Raw genomic sequence first — 16,543 nt, forward strand, 5'->3', positions numbered from 1 at the left:
GTTACACAAATTATAACAAACATGATAAAATGTTTCTCAGCAGATAATAATAATAATAATAATAATAAATGACATTGTTTGAATAATTTATTATTAAACCAATGCAAATATACAAAACCATGTGGCTCTAAGTCATTAAATTTCAGATCAAAGCATTTTAGGCACCAAGTTTTCTGTTAAGAGGGAGGTCAAAACCTTCCTGCGTTTCATCTCCAGTTTACCCACCATGTTCAACTGTACTACTCTTTCCCAGTGACAGTTAACCAGTAACTCATACACACAAACACACACACACACACAACGCAGTCCCTTCCCTTCACCTTTAAAACTATAGATACAAACCCACAGCTGCTCAGAGCTGCGTTTGTTTAGTGTCATGTTGAACCGTGACAGACAGGCTTTGGCTTGACCCATTAACATGTATGACCCACACTAGCAGGAATTAACACTGCCTACTCCCCCGTCCCGTGTTATATATTATATAGATATATGTATATCTTAATGACAGGAGTCCCTATTATCCTTTGGCAGCAATAACTGCTTCAATACATTGAGGAAGAGATTCACACAACTTTTGGACAGTGACTAAGGGAATTTTAATCCATTCCTGAAGCAGAACCTGTTCCAGCTCTTTCAGAGAGGATGGTGCAGGGAAGTGGCTCCTTGCTTGCTGCTCTAAAATATACCAGAGATTTCTGATTATGTTAAGATCTGATGATTGTAGGGGCCAATCCAAGTGTTCAACTTCACTGTTGTGCTCTTCATACCAGTCTTTAACGATATTAACGATGTGAATTGGTGCATTATCATCTTAAAAGATGGCACCACCGTTTGGAAAGAATGTTGGGACCACTGGGTGAATTTGGTCACCCAAACTTGACTAACACGCTTTAGAGGTAACCCCACCATGCAGTGCTAACGCAGGACCAAGAGAATTCCACGATATTGGGGCCCAAACCATCACAACATCGCCTCAATGCTTAATGGTTGGGGTCAGGCAATCGAAATCAAGGACTTCTTTTGTCTGCCTCTATACATAAATTCATCCTGAACAGGGAAAAGCGTGAAGGAGACTCGTCAGAGAGGATGACATTCTTCCACTGGTCCATTGTCCACTTCTGATGGTCTTTGCACCATTTCAGGCGTTTTCGAACATTGATGGGGGAAAGAAAAGGTTTGGCAATGGCAGCCCTTCCATGGTATCCAGCTGCACTGAGCTCTCGACGAACTGTTTTGGTTGATACTGGGTTAGCAAGATGTTGGTTTAGCTCTGCAGTCACTTTAGTAGCTGTGGTTCTGTGTTTTTTTGACACAAGCGTTTTAGTAGTCTGTTGTCACGTTCACAGAGTTTTGGCTTCCGTCTAGAGTTACGCCTCCCAGAACTAGTTTTCCCTAGTTTTTGGTATGCCATCATGACTTTAGAAACAGTTCCTCTTGATACGTTAACAACTCAGCAGTTTTTGTTACTGAAGTGCCAGCCATTCACGCTCCAACAATCAGCCCTCTTTGGAGGTCTGAAAGGTCACACATTTTGACTTAACTAATACGCAGATCTCTACAGAAATAAAAATCTTGGGTTATACATAAAGCACAGGATGTCTGCAGTTCATATACATAAGATTCCCTGGGAATCATATTAACGTCTAAACATCAGCAAATTTATAGGTCTTGAAATAACACGCGTTTCCATTATTTTGTCAAACCCCTGTATATCTTAATGATAAATGTCAGTGGGCAGCTCAGAGAGGATCAGTGTCAGTCTAATGGAATGTCTCTGACAGGCGCAGAGCACTCAGAGACATCTGGTTTAACACATGCTCCCCAATCGCTCAAATTCATTGTCTCATGGGACTAATGTTCAATGTGACAAGCACTCTCACAACTGTTGTTGAGTTAATGAAACATGACCTTTAGCCCAGCAGGCACGTGGCCCCCAAAACCACCCCCCAGCCCACCACCACATCCCTGACGCGTGCAACCCCCCCTCCATGCCCCGCCACCCCCATCCTTTACACTCCAGCTGCCTCCTCTCCAGACGTGTGCTTGCTATATCCCCTCCCCTGTAATAACAGATTGGCCTATCAATAGCACCCACTTATACACTGTGTTTTTCATGTCCCCATTACTGGGTCAGTGCCCGGGGGACGTATGTGTGACCATCTGTCTCCTCTGGAGCAGGCCAGACCCCCTGCCACGCAGCTAATGGGCTAACCCAGGATTAAAGCTAGAGGCAGCCAGTAATACCACACAGATCATATCCCGGAGCTGCTCCTCCTCCACCTCAGAGTATCATTATCTCCACATACAGGGATTTCAGAGGAAAAAAAGCACAATTTATATCTAAGTGTATGAGGGAGGTGATTTTGTGTGATTGTGTGTGTTTGAGAGTGTTTGTCTGAACTCAGTCTCCCTATTTCTGACCAGTATGTGCATGGTTTTTGCATGTGTTTTTGCATGTTTTTTTTTGTTTAGTTCCTGTGGTGTAAGCTACCTTATATTATATTTTATACATATATCGTATGTTATACACATATCTCATATATTTACAGGTATCACATTTGAGCATCAAAATAAGAAAAAAACCCCCAACAGAAATAGGATGAAGAGTTAAAAGGACTTTCTCCAGTGATCTTCAAGACATAACACTTTTTTTTAATGTGAACTACGTGCAATAAAATATGTGAAATTCTGCAACTAGTAAAATTAAGTTTGATATCAGTCACTCTAGATTTACAATTGTCCAGACACTGTCTCCAGAAAGGTTTTCTTTAAAGTTTTCAGATTTAAAATAATGGCTTTATAATAAAACACTAGCATGATTTCAGATTCTCTGTTAAAATATACTGTCAGCAGTACAGTGGATGTTGGCATAATTATCAGGATAAACTTAGCTACCCTGTCGTAATGAAATGTACCATTTCACTCTTCTCATGTCTGCTCAGATCTGTGCAAAGGAAACTCCTAATGCCATTTACTGCATGGCTGTTTGAGGTTTTTTTCTTTGTTGTATTTAGGCTGAATAAGCACAATAGAGAGTGTGCATCTGAGTCCTGTTTGGAGAATGGAGAATGGTTCCTATACAATTGACAAACAAAAGCTAAATGCCTGACTAGTTAGAGTTACGCAACCCAACGACAAAAGGGCGAGTAAACAGCCTTGCGTGTTTGTCTAATGGCCTCACAGACAGAGGCAGTGAGGCACAGTGCGACTGGCAGCTCCGGCCTCCGACGGGCCTAACTGTGTTGAAATGCGGCAGGTGAGTGTATAAAGCCAGACTGATTTGGGACAGACAGCTGGCACTCACCTCCACACGCACAGGAAACGGGCATGTTCACATGACCCTTGCCCAGCATTGGCTGGCTGTCTTTGAACTGCCAGTCTGGTTGTTTATTCTCCATAGTTTCCTCTGTATGTTACCTGTTACCATGATCCCTGATTTACTTTGACCATATTGTGATACGTATTGGACAACAGACACATCGTTCATGTCATCTAAGCTGGCAGTGCTACTCTGGGGCTTACCAGCTCTCCTTTCACAATCACTGAAATTAGTTTTAAAGTATCTGAAAAATGATTGGCATCTTAAAATGTTTTTTGAGACATGATGTCAGGTTTAGCAGCATCACATTTGGTTCACACAGCAATGCGTTTTTCCTCAGTCACTTTCATGACTGTTCTCTATGACACACAGCTGGTTTACCTCTTCACTGGGTGCCATGGTTCTGCCTGGTCGCTGGTCGGTTACGTCCGTCCCCAGGGTCTTGTAGTAGTCTCCAGTGCTGGGCTGTTTGCTGAAACTGCGGGACTTCCTGTTTGAATCAACCCGTCGAAGTTTGTCAGAGTTCTCTCCAGCACTTGGCTGTTCCAGGGAAGGAAAACACAAATGTGTTAAGAAAAGAAACCTGGATGTAAACTAAGCCTTCAGTGAAGATTTATAAAAGCAACATGAGTTAGGATCGAACCAGTGAAGTTCATATGATTCAAGGGAAGAGCACAGGACAGGAAGGAGATGATTGGCTCCAAACTCCTGTGTCAAGCCTCATAAATATGATCACAGTAGAGTAAACTGTGTAAAGTTCCTTATTTAAATGGAAATAAAAACAACAAATCCAGCTCCCCTTTTTGAAAATGAAGTACAATATCAAAGCACACAAAAAGCACTAAACAAAACAACACATTTAGAGTCTGATATAAAATATTTCAAACAAACACACCCTACTCTACTCCTGCTGCACTGCATGTGTAATCAGTTTAAATAAAAATTTATTTATCAGAGAATTTTCCCAGATATGGTGACGTAACACTCTGAGCTACTCTTTCACAAAGCATCTTATGACCACAGTGCAGATTTTCTCAGAGTGACAGAATAAAACAAAAGGGCTTTTCATGGCCTCTTGGCTCAGTCTTAGCATGACATCTAAGCTGGTCAGTATTAGAGTGAGAGTGCACACACACACACACACACACACACACACACACAGGGCCTTTAGTAGGGTTTGGGTGAGGTCTCACGTGATCCTGTGTGTTTGATGTTTCTGTAATACTGCACTTCTTATAGATCAAACTCTGACTCTTCACCTCAAACTCTCAGACCTGTCAATCAACGAAGAACCCATAAGACACAGACTGAGGGAAACATGGGGGAGGATGATGAAATTGGACTGGTAAATCTAGTGGAAACAGTTGCACACCTCACACCCATCAGATCTCAGAGCTATGGTTCTGCCCTGGAGGCTTTAAAAAGGCCATTTATTTATTATGCATCACAGTGTGGAACAGGAAGTTTATTTGAAAACACCTGTGCTGAATGACTCATCAGCAACAGTTTCCAAAATTCTCAGACAGAGAGATAAAAGTGTTAGTACTAACTCCCTGAAGATTTCCATTTGTTCACAGAAAAAACAAACACGTATGGGTGCTTTTCCTGATCTTGGCAGATTTTCCTAATGCAAAAAACATTATTTGCATAGTGATCGCCACCTGTGCAATCCAACAAAAAACCCACTTGCATCAAGCCCTTTTTTGGCAGTTTTGATGTGTGTGTGTGTGTGTGTTTTTTAAATGTCTGTTTCTATGATGTCATCTTGACATGGCAGACTGCAGGGAGCTTTCCATTGGCAACGAGTTCTGGGCACTGCAATGGACTATGACTATATCACAGCGCTGAGCAAACAGACTGAATAAAAGTCAGGTCACACAAAAGCCATAAAATGTCAGTGCAGTGTAGTGTGCTGTATGGTGTGCAGTGTTCCTGTAAGTGTGTGTTTGTGTGAGATTGCCCTGCTGACTGATCGCCTTTGTGAGAATGCCTTAGCCCCTTTACAGCCACTGTAATATAATCTGACCTCAGCCCCCACAGCTGAACAGTCTGTCACAGCACAGGGCAAAATCGCTGGGTCACAGGACACCCCCCTCCTCTCCCAAAACACACAGTTATGCCTCTCTCAAACACACACACACACATACACACACACACTCTTACCAGTCAAATCTATTCCCATTTACATCGTTATGTGGTCATCCATTAGTTTTACTGATTATCCGTCAGTTTTTCTATGATTCACGCAGACTGATGAACCGATTGGAGAGTTGGAATGAAAGTGCCGTGTGCGAACAGTGTGGGGACACATGTGTCTAATAAGTCATTATATCCTAATCTCTGTTCACACCGCTACTGCAGGGCCATCTTCTGCGAGTGAGTGACTTTACAATTCAAAACACCAAACTCAATCCTCCAAACACATTTCTTAAATGAAGCGTAAAGACACTGTGTGGGACGTCTTTCCTGTAAGAATGGTCAACATCAAATCTAGTGTATCACCTCTTATCCGCAGAAATGACTGTGACATGGTTAAAAAGAGAAAAAGAGAACCTATCCAGTATTTGATGACAGATGAAATAGGTAACCTACCTAGTGTTTGACAAAAGTGAAAATACCGATTCATCTCAAGGTTAGATGAAAGAGAGCATACAGATCCTTACTCAAGGTTAGACACAACAAATATCTCGATAAGCCCTGCAAAGAAATACCTTTAACCTGCAAATGGAGATTTATGACACAAATAATCCACCTCTGGCTGTACTTCATTCCTAAACATGAGAAACATGACTAAACCAGCCTCAACACCACTGTAAACCAAAAGCAGAGCTTTTAAAAAAAAATGACAACAGTCAAATATTAAAAGTTGTTCTGTTTCACCGTAATATCTCACCCTGTTGAGTGTCTCCCTGTCTCCCTGTCTGTTGTTTCTGTCAGATCCCAAAAGCTGAGTAGGAGAGCTACGGTGAGGAGGTCCAGGCAACTGTCACCAGATCCTCATTCAACTGTCTATGCGACTCCTCACCTGGCCCTAGCCTTACCCTGCCCCCCCCTCCTTCATTAACGGAGCACACCTATCGTCTCTCAGCTCGCTGACATCACCGCCTGCCGCTGGACCAACCCCTGCACAGGCTGGCCGCTCTTAGGCAAATTCATCAGGCAACAGGCATGGCTGCCCAGGATCAAATCCGCTCTGGCTTCAATTCTGCATTATCCACAGTGGCCAGTGTGATTATTTATGAATGGACCAGGTCCTTCATTGCTCAGTTACATGCTCTGAAACGCTGCAGCTGAATGGGGGAAACAAAGGGAAGTCTATGGCAGTAATGTGCAGGTATGAGAGCCAGGCCGGCATGGAGATTACGTACAAGGACAAAACAACACTCATAGTTTACATAGGGACCATTTACATACAGCACACACAGGTTCATAATCTTCTACAAAGCAGTCTTCAGTCCTCATATCAGTTATGAAAATAAACAAATAAACTGTCCGTCAATAAATAGGTGTATTTATTTCATATATATATATATATATATACATATATATATATATATATATATATATACACACACACACACACTTGTTATAGAAATGTTTTTACAATGTAAAATGAAAACTGCATTTTTAAATCTTGTTAAATATTACGTACGTCTGCTCTTCTCAGGAGCTCTGAAAAAAACAAACGTTGACACATGTTGAAACTGTCTACTTCAAACTGATGAGAAGTGTAAAGCCAGAGAAAAGGAAAGAAAACCCTTCTAAGACATGTGCACTAGTGTACGGTTACTCTGGGCTCTTACGTTTCTATGGTGAACATGGCAGATTGTTTTTCCTCGAGAACAAAGATCATTGTTCCAGCGCTTTCTCCTCCTCCATATCACAACTAATTAAAGATTGTGTATGTGTGTTTGTGTGTGCGCATGCAAATGTGTGAGTGTGTGCGCGCGTGTTTGTGTGTGTGGCTTGTGCGTGTGTGTCAGAGTGTGTATGTGTGTGTGTGTGCGCGTGTGCATGTGTATGTGTGTGTGTGTGTGTGTGTGTGTGTGTGTGTGTGTGAGAGTGAGCAAGAGAGAGAGAGTGTGTTTTTTTTTGTATAATGCCTGCCCCTCAGGGCAGTGCAATGTTCAATAGTTAATGAGGGCGAGGCAGAGGCCCTTCACCTGGGAACAGGTGATACTAATTGATGAGCTAATTAAAACCCCACCTCCAGTCATGAAAAAAATGTCTCATAGGAACCAATGGGACTACAGCATGTGCAGTTGTTTAGTGTCTTAAAGTCCCCCACACACAGGGTATACAGAGACACGACAGTATGGAAGAAAATGCTCATTTAGTGGAAACCAGCAGTTTAGAAAATCAGTAACTGGTTTTTAATGGTTTGGGTTTCCTGTTATTTGATCAAGCAGACAGAGGCTTCCTGCTATACAAAAAGCTGAAGGTCCCAAGACTTGACAATACTAAGGAAATGTTTAACAGTCTAATGTAATGACAAGTGGGGATGTTTAAGGTCTACAGGGGGATGCAGAGATACATGGGCAGGCAGGGTTTTTCCTAATAGGTTAATTAACTGCACAGAGGCCACTCCACTGTCGGCTGACGGGATCAGTGGTTCTCTGCAGGGGCATCGGTTTGCCACCACTTTCTGGTGTTTGACTGTCTTGGGAACAGCACTAGGTTTGACCTGGCAGGGGTAAAGCAATGGAACAGGGTGAGTGGTGTGAGTTGACACTAAAATGAGTGAAAGGAGTAGCAGATACAATAAAAGACACAAAAGAATTACCTGGTTTTACCAGCGGACTCACTGAGTCTTATGGTTAAGCAGTTATAGTCTAAATGTGTCTAACATGAGACCATAATGGTTTGAGAGCAAGATTTTATAACCTAGCACAAGAGCAACTACATGTAAATCCACTGCCCTAGCACAGGAGAGCTGTGCTTGTTTGATTATATATTAAAATTCCTTGGCGTTGGTTTAACATTGTCTGGTTGTATGATTTAACAAATGCGCATAAACCCAGCAAGTCACGGGGAATAAGACATCTTTCTGAAGAAAATAACAGTGTGCCAGTTTACCTTTGGACTAAATAACTGTCTCATAGGGTTGTGGGGGATTTTCTCCTGATTTTTTGCATAAAGCTCGTCGAGCTCCACTCTCCCCACAAAGCAGCATTATGGAACTCACGTGGGTCACTGAGGTTTTGCTCTAATTTTGTGGCACAACTAATCCAGAATATTCAGCTGGATTTGAGGCAAACACACTGTTCTCTTGAAACCACTCACAGAAAATCTTCACTTTGAGACAAGAGGTGTCATCGCAAAAATCATCTGGGCCACTCAAAACATCTGTGTATAATTTACTTCACACACACACACACACACACACACACAGCTGAGTTTGGCTAAAGAACGCTGTGTGTGGATCCACGCTTATGAGGCTGGTGCATTCCCAGACTCAGTTATGAGAAGAGCTTCTGCTTAGCTGACAGCTTAATTAGTACAATTAACAGTGGACTCATCACTCAGGTCACCAGAGAGCCCACTGGGATGGGTGGACATCGTAATGGAAAAACTCATTAATGCACACGTACAATGGAAGCACTGTGTCTGTGTGTGTATCCTAATTCATTGTGTGAGTTTGTGGGTCTCAGTGCTAGGGTCCAGCATTGTCTAACTGTAGCGATGAGGTGACTGAAGCGTTTTAGATTTCTGAGGGTCTTGTTCAGCGTCTGTCTGCTTCACTGATTTTGCAGAGGCTTCTACTGGAGTGTCTGTAGTGTACAGTGCTGGTGTACTGGTTTTGTGGTGCAGTGACTGGTTTAATGAGGACTGTTGGGGTTGCTATGAAAACTCTATCCCAGCACTGTGCCATCCACTGAGCCTCTCCAGTCAACAGCAACACTGGGACCAATCCACCTACTCATATATCCCAACATCATTTCAAAAAGAACAGTTTGTCTCTGCCACATCCATTAGAGATAATTAGATTATTAAATCTGCAATGAACTACTTTAGATACCTCTGGCGAGAGAAAAAATATTGGAAAAATATAAATAAAGGAAAAATATTGGTTCTCTCACATAGTTACCACTCAGAATATTGTTAATGAGCAGCAAACACAGTAGCACTTCTAACTCATTCACTGTTGTTTTCCTGGTATGTAACGCAGATAACCATTTTTAGTCATTTTATGTTGTGGGGGAGAGGTTTTCTACATGTTCCTAGTTCACTCTCCACGCTCCCCATCTGGGTTAATCTGTGTAAGGAATTCAAGAAATACACATTTTATTGTAACAGCAACATGTTACTGATGGGATCTAATCTGGGTAAACAGACTAACAGAAATGGCCTGTTCACCCACTGGAGCACAGGGTAGAGATATGGACAACCATGCTGTTCAACTGTAAGACATTGTCATTACCCACTGTGGTCAAACCACATCAAGTCTTTCATGCTTGGAGACATTTCAGTTTATTTTACAGCATTTTCTGGGATTAAAATTTCACTGTAATCCAGATTCATTAAATTCATACCTCTTTCTTCAGTCCCTCGTTCTCCACGTGACGTAAATTACTCTTCACCTTCAGATACATCTCAGCGGATGGCTGCTCCTCAGGTGGTTTGGGAGGAGTGTAGGAGGGTGGAGGTGGGGGTACGCTGGAGGAGCCAGGGAGAGGAGGTGGAGGGGGAGGTGGGAAAGTAGGATGGGGAGGGGGATGACCAGGCTCCTCCTTCTTTTGAGCTCCATCCCCTGTGTCAGGGTTCAGCATATCCATGTAGGTCTGCATATCAGTGATGGCCGTCTCTGAACCGCCTATGACACAGCAAAGGTTACTATGAGCCAATCAGATAAGCAGCCAATCAGACAATCAGCCAATCAGATAAGCAGCCAAGCAGCCAATCAACTGATTGGCCAGTCATTCAGGAGCCAGTTCATGACCACTCATAAGACAAATGGTAATAACAGAGAATGTTTGAAAAGCTGTAAAATGCTGCAGTTATACCATGTACTCTACGTTTCCTGGGTATATGTCATTAAACGTTTCCGTTCCCATCTCCTGTAAAATCATCATCAAACCCTGTGCTTATTTTTCATTAGCCTGCATACACAACCACCAATCATAACATGGTTAAGCGATGAAACAACAGAATAAAACAGTTTTCAGTTTGTTTGTCTGTTTATGCAGAGAGGCATATCACAGCAGATCAAGTGATGTAGTGATGGGTTTTGACACATGGTTGGTTTAGAAAACACGTCTTCAAAAATCAAGATTTCTCCCCTAATTTTGCCTCCCAATTTGGAATGGTCCATTACCCCAATCTCTCAAGTCCCCCACCCGGAACCCTGACTTCTTATTCCCCCTGATAAAGTCATGGGTGGCACCAGACACTCATTCCTCAATACTATGACTCGCGTAGTGCCATCAAACTGTGCATGTTATTCACTTAACTCTACCTGCTGATGTAGGTGCCTGGTCACCAGTGACCCCACCCGTGAGTGACAACCAGGGACTGACTCACCATCAAAACAGGACATAACCCACTGAGCCCTTCTGGATCTCCTCATCACAGAATTCAAATCTGGCACAGAAAACTCTGATTTCAATTTTCGCTTTCTCATTTTTCACAAAAAATCTACACAGTCAGTAAAAGTCAAATATCAGTAAATCCACATAGCTGTCAGTGAGGAGGCACTGCCCCACTACAGATTTGTGTCAAATTTTAACGACATGAAAACATTCCCAAAATCTAGATTAAAAGCCTTCGAATAGGTTCTGAGTGGAATGCTGCTGATATCAAGATGAAATGTAAATCTCCACCAAAGGGCATCTTGAATAACATGCTGTCTTTCACACTCCGTACACTGGAGGGCAGCACTGGTGCAGCACGAGTCTCATAGCAACACCATGGCAACAGTAACACAGCTTGTCTTCCACCTCACTAAGCAGAAGTTTTTTCCCACAAATGCCCTGACAAAAACACACCCATGCTGCATTACACAACCCAAATGCCCTGCTGAGGGCCCAGGGCCTGCTGTCACTTCTGGTTTGAAGATTGTATTGAAAACATGCAGGAATGCAGCTACTTCGTGTGAGAGCATTGTAGTGAAGGAGCTTTCTGAGGCATCTCCAAAACACTTTCCAAACATGAATCAGTGAATGCCTCTGAGACTGAACACTGCAACCGTGTTTGCAAACGGAAAAATTCCGCCTGAAGACAAACCTACGCAACTATAGATAAACAGAATATGCAAATATGAAACTGTAGAGGGACCCCCTTCAGCCGTCTGGACCCACAGAACCTGTTGATCTACAGAACCTGTGGTATATCTGGTATTTTTGTCCTGCATCTCTGTCACAGCTATACAAATCACATTTAAATTCAGAAATACATTTAACACAGGCTTACCGTGAGGGGATCTGCTGTAGCAGTGTTTGTGTGTGTGTAAGCACAGCTTAGCACTCTGAAGTGTTCTTTCACTGTGTACGTGTGTGTGTGTACATGTGCAAAAGAAAGAAACACAGAGCGTTTATGTTTAAGCCTTACTTAAGGTCTCTGGGCTGGTTCGCTCTCTCAGCCTCTCTCCTGGGGTAAAAGTTCACGGAGACAGAGATGCCATGTGTATGAGAGCAGTACTAAAGCAAACACACCTGTGTATGCACACCTAGGAATCTCTGAAACTGAAATTATATGAATAAAGGTTTTCTGACTACTGAAACTATCTGTGTCAATAAGATTGTGTGCGCGCACACACACACGTGTGTGTGTGTGTGTGTGTGTGTGTGTGGTATAGTACTGACCAGCAGGAGTTCGTGAAGGTGGGGAAGTACTCCTCTTCTCTCCTGTGCTGGACTGACTGGAGCTGGCTGAGTCATAGTTGGACAGAGAGCTGGATGGAGAGCCCAGGTCGAAGCGTGCAGGTTGGGCAGAGCTGGACATGGTGGCGTTGGGAGAAGACAGGCCGGAATCGGGCTGTTTGTACTCCAGGTCTGCAGACGGGTCACGGGACAACACACGATGCTCCACACTCTACGACCCAAACAGGAGACAGCTCTCAGATGGTACAGTTCACTTCAGTAAAATCACTGGTTAATGCATACCATTGTATACTGGATTTCCCCAGTGCTTGAGGGTTGTTCAGTGACATTAAAAATGCCTGGCAATGCTAAGTTAGTCCAAGTCTGGAGGAAAATTCACTGTAACGTAGCTTTGCCTCTCCATACGATTATGAGAATTTGTGGCTAATACCTTTGACAATAAGCCACCTATTCTTTCCCAAAAACTTATTTCAATTCTTTAACTGAATTTCAGCATCTGAACTAAATTTGAACTCATTTGCCAAAATGCATTAAGTTTGGTAATCTACAGACGTACTGGTACCAGCTGCTGTCTGCTGTCACCTTGTGTGGCTGTGCGTTTAAAAGCAGGGCCTCCGCCTTACAGAATGTTCATTATAGATGTTAATGAGGCAGATACAGCCTATCAGCTCTGTGGAGCCTGTCTTGACTGGGCATTGCAGCCAAAGTCTGTCTGTCATGGTTCAACATGACACTAAACAAACGCAGCTCTGAGCAGCTGTGGGTTTGTATCTATAGTTTTAAAGGTGAAGGGAAGGGACTGTGTTGTATGTGTGTGTGTGTGTTGGAGAACAGTAATGTGGTTGTGTGTGTATGTTTCTAACCATGTTCTCCACTGTGCGCAGGTACTTAGCACACTGCGGGTGCCCGTTATACTCAGCCAGATCTGCGGCAGAGAAACCGTCCTGATCACGGATTCCTAGATCCACACCATTAACCACCAGAATCTGACAACACTGCAGCGAGAGGGAGAGAGAGATCTTTCATTTCACTGCAGTTCAATGAACACATACACACACTGAAGTTTAGTGACTCAGTCCAAAATAAAAACTATATATAATCACATAATAAGTATGTGAACATAATCTATATGTGATCAATTTCGAAACTGCATATTTACACACAGATTAACGATACCAGCCAGAGAGTTACAACACACAGCCAACACACGACAGGTTTTATACACAGGCGCTGTGTCTGAAACCACTCACTACTCACTATATATCGGGTGCTATACAGTGAGGCCGCCATTTTGTAGTCCTGTCCGAATGTGTAGTGAGAATTGTTATACCCTAAACAGTTCACTCAAAGTATCCCACAATGCATTGTGAAAAGTAGGGTACAACCAATGTACCCTATATCAATTGACTAAGACCATCATGCATTGCAGCCTGTCTCGTGAAAGTGGGCAAGTCTTTACAGACCAATCAGATGCAGATGTTCTGGTGTTTGTTTATGTGACAGAGATAAAACATTACGAATATCCGGCACATGACTGTGTAGCAGCGTGACATCCAAATAGTGTCTGAAATGTACCAACAGCTGTCTTCCTGCATCCCCTAGTGAGTGCTCTGTGCACCAAACACTATATAGTGAGTAGGGAGTATGAGTAGAGAGCGATTTCAGACACAGCGAGGGTCTTCTCTTGTCGTGGCTAAGAATGAGTGAAGAGTCCATTCCAGATTATGTCCACAGATTGGGATTAGACTGTAAATGTTTAAGAAACACAGTGCCATATTTTCATTCATATCTAACACACACTGGCTAGTAAGGGAGGATACTGAGAGCTGCGGTATTTTATATATTTTTTGTTTTAATAAACACAGCTTTAAATATGTTTTATGAACCATCTTTAGGATTGTGTATTGGGCAGTACTCTTTATGTATCTAATTTAAACCAGTAACTCTTCACATAGATTATTAACCCACTGTGTTCAAGAATCAAACCTAAGATCCCCCCAAAAGCTATGCTACTTTCATAACCCGCGAGACACATTTTTTCAGTCTCACTCAGGTAATGTCTTGATATCCAGTAACAGTTAAAGAATCAGCTGATACCCACTGCGGGAGTTCTCTTGTCATCAAACTCTTTCCAAAATGACTCCTCAACAGAAGAACCTCCCTTATCTTATCTAAGAGCTGTTCTAAAAAACAGAGTCAGAGTAAGGACAATAGGAAAAGGGAGGACTTTCCTAACAGCTGCCATTCACTCAGCCTCTGGAGAAAGAGAGACAAAACAAGCCTCTACTTTTCTCTCTTCAGACCACTCATCTCACTGGAGTAACTTCACTGTGGGGTGGCATGGCCCTGTTGTTTAGTTCCATATCATTCTTCAATTACTGTCTCACTCTGCAGTCCGACTGACAACTTATGACCTGCTATTGATGGGAAAACACTATACAGAGAACCATTACGGATTTGCTGATCGTACGGCTCAGACCAGGGTTAAAAAGGAGTCAGCACTGGACAGTACAAAACAGTCCTAGAACCTCGTTCCAGTAAATTCACCTCTGTTTGATTAATTACTCCTGTGGCAGTAAGTCAGACACTTAATTCAGCTAGGAACACTTATACATTTCCCCCCACAGGGCATAAGGCATAGATATGCAGGATCTCTCCAACTCTCAGGACAGAGAGACAAAGAAAGAGTGTTACACTATGTAACAATACACTATGTAACATTACACTGATAATATCACGAATACAGCTACGCCTGGCGCAGCTAATGAAGCTTCATTTGGACAGTGAAAATGAGGCCTAGAGAAAACATCTCCTCCAATGACTCATTAAACTCAATAACATCATGTTCCACTGTATGCACAGGCCATAAACACTGACAGCGCCAACTTACTCTGACACCTGAGGCCTTCAACATGCTTCAAAGATTATAGATGCACAAAACATTTAGAAATTTCACATGTCCTGACTGCATTCGTACCATGAAGAACTCCATTCAGCCACATATCAAGAAATCTTTTCTGGATCCATCTGCATTGTTTTCTCAGGAATCTGGGATTGGTTTGTGCGGTAGACTGCAATCCAAACCCACCTCTAGTTCTCCATTTTCTGCTGCATCGTGGAGAGGGGTCCCGCCCCAGCTGTCAGTCACAATCTCACCCCCGTGGAGGAGAAGCCAGCTGAGAACTTTGGCATGACCACGGCTGGCAGCGAAGTGCATGGCCGTGGCACCATCGCTGTCTCTGTCTGCCAGACTGACTTCTGTAAAACTCATCTGTGGGCCAAACAAAAAGAGCACTGGTCAGCAGGGTACAGCACCTGCAAATATGTTACTCACGGAAATATTAAGTATGGAACTAACAGGGCAACATTCATCTACTGAAGCCTGACTGTTAGACTAAACTAAAAAACAACCAGAGAAACTGGAGTGTCGTGCCATGTGGTCCCATCTCAGCTTTGTCACACTCGCTCATTATGACACTATCTAAGCTGTATATTAAAGGCTGTAGAAATGGGATGGTAGGAAAAGTAATAGCAATTCATGCTGAGGCTTTGAAGCTTTTGATGGAAAAATTTTGACGACAATAGTAGCAAAGATGATCATTACTAAAGATTATTTTTGCCCACAAAGACGTGGTTTGTAATTGACCCTGAAATTGTCATTTTATGCCTCCAAATACGTTACATGGAGCGGAAAAACAAGCATTAGATTAAACAGAGTATTCAACCCATGGCCTGGAATGATACAAAATCAGACTGAAATCATGTGTCGTGTGTCCAGCTATGATGGAGCGGTATCATTCAAGCCATGACTTATTTGATCCTCTTTAGGGCAGGGGAGAACCCTGCTGGTGGGTCATGGAGAGAGAACCTGCTGGTGGGTCATGGAGGGAGAACCCTGCTGGTGGGTCATGGAGGGAGAACCCTGCTGGTGGGTCATGGAGGGGAGAACTCTGCTGGTGGGTCATGGAGGGAGAACCCTGCTGGTGGGTCATGGAGAGAGAACCTGCTGGTGGGTCATGGAGAGAGAACCTGCTGGTGGGTCATGGAGAGAGAACTCTGCTGGTGGGTCATGGAGGGGAGAACCCTGCTGGTGGGTCATGGAAGGGAGAACCTGCTGGTGGGTCATGGAGAGAGAACCTGCTGGTGGGTCATGGAGGGAGAACCCTGCTGGTGGGTCATGGAGGGAGAACCCTGCTGGTGGGTCATGGAGGGAGAACCCTGCTGGTGGGTCATGGAGGGGAGAACTCTGCTGGTGGGTCATGGAGGGAGAACCCTGCTGGTGGGTCATGGAGGGAGAACTCTGCTGGTGGGTCATGGAGGGGAGAACTCTGCTGGTGGGTCATGGAGGGAGAACCCTGCTGGTGGGTCATGGAGGGGAGAACCCTGCTGGTGGGTCATGGAGGGG

The 16,543-nt window shown here is 43.4% G+C and overlaps 1 protein-coding gene across 1 annotated transcript in view; it reads right to left on the reverse strand.

The window, feature by feature from the left end:
• Positions 1-16,543, reverse strand: part of espn (espin) — a 50,228-nt gene that overhangs the window by 17,359 nt on the left and 16,326 nt on the right. Inside the window, exons 4-8 of the mRNA XM_030784918.1 lie at positions 15,227-15,409; positions 13,002-13,133; positions 12,121-12,349; positions 9,853-10,133; positions 3,701-3,859 (exon numbers count right to left, since the gene is read on the reverse strand). Coding sequence (XP_030640778.1) covers positions 3,701-3,859; positions 9,853-10,133; positions 12,121-12,349; positions 13,002-13,133; positions 15,227-15,409 — 984 coding nt within the window. The remainder of the gene's footprint in view (positions 1-3,700; positions 3,860-9,852; positions 10,134-12,120; positions 12,350-13,001; positions 13,134-15,226; positions 15,410-16,543) is intronic.

Source organism: Chanos chanos, chromosome 9 (genome assembly GCF_902362185.1).
Source record: "Chanos chanos chromosome 9, fChaCha1.1, whole genome shotgun sequence".
Lineage (NCBI taxonomy): Eukaryota > Metazoa > Chordata > Actinopteri > Gonorynchiformes > Chanidae > Chanos > Chanos chanos.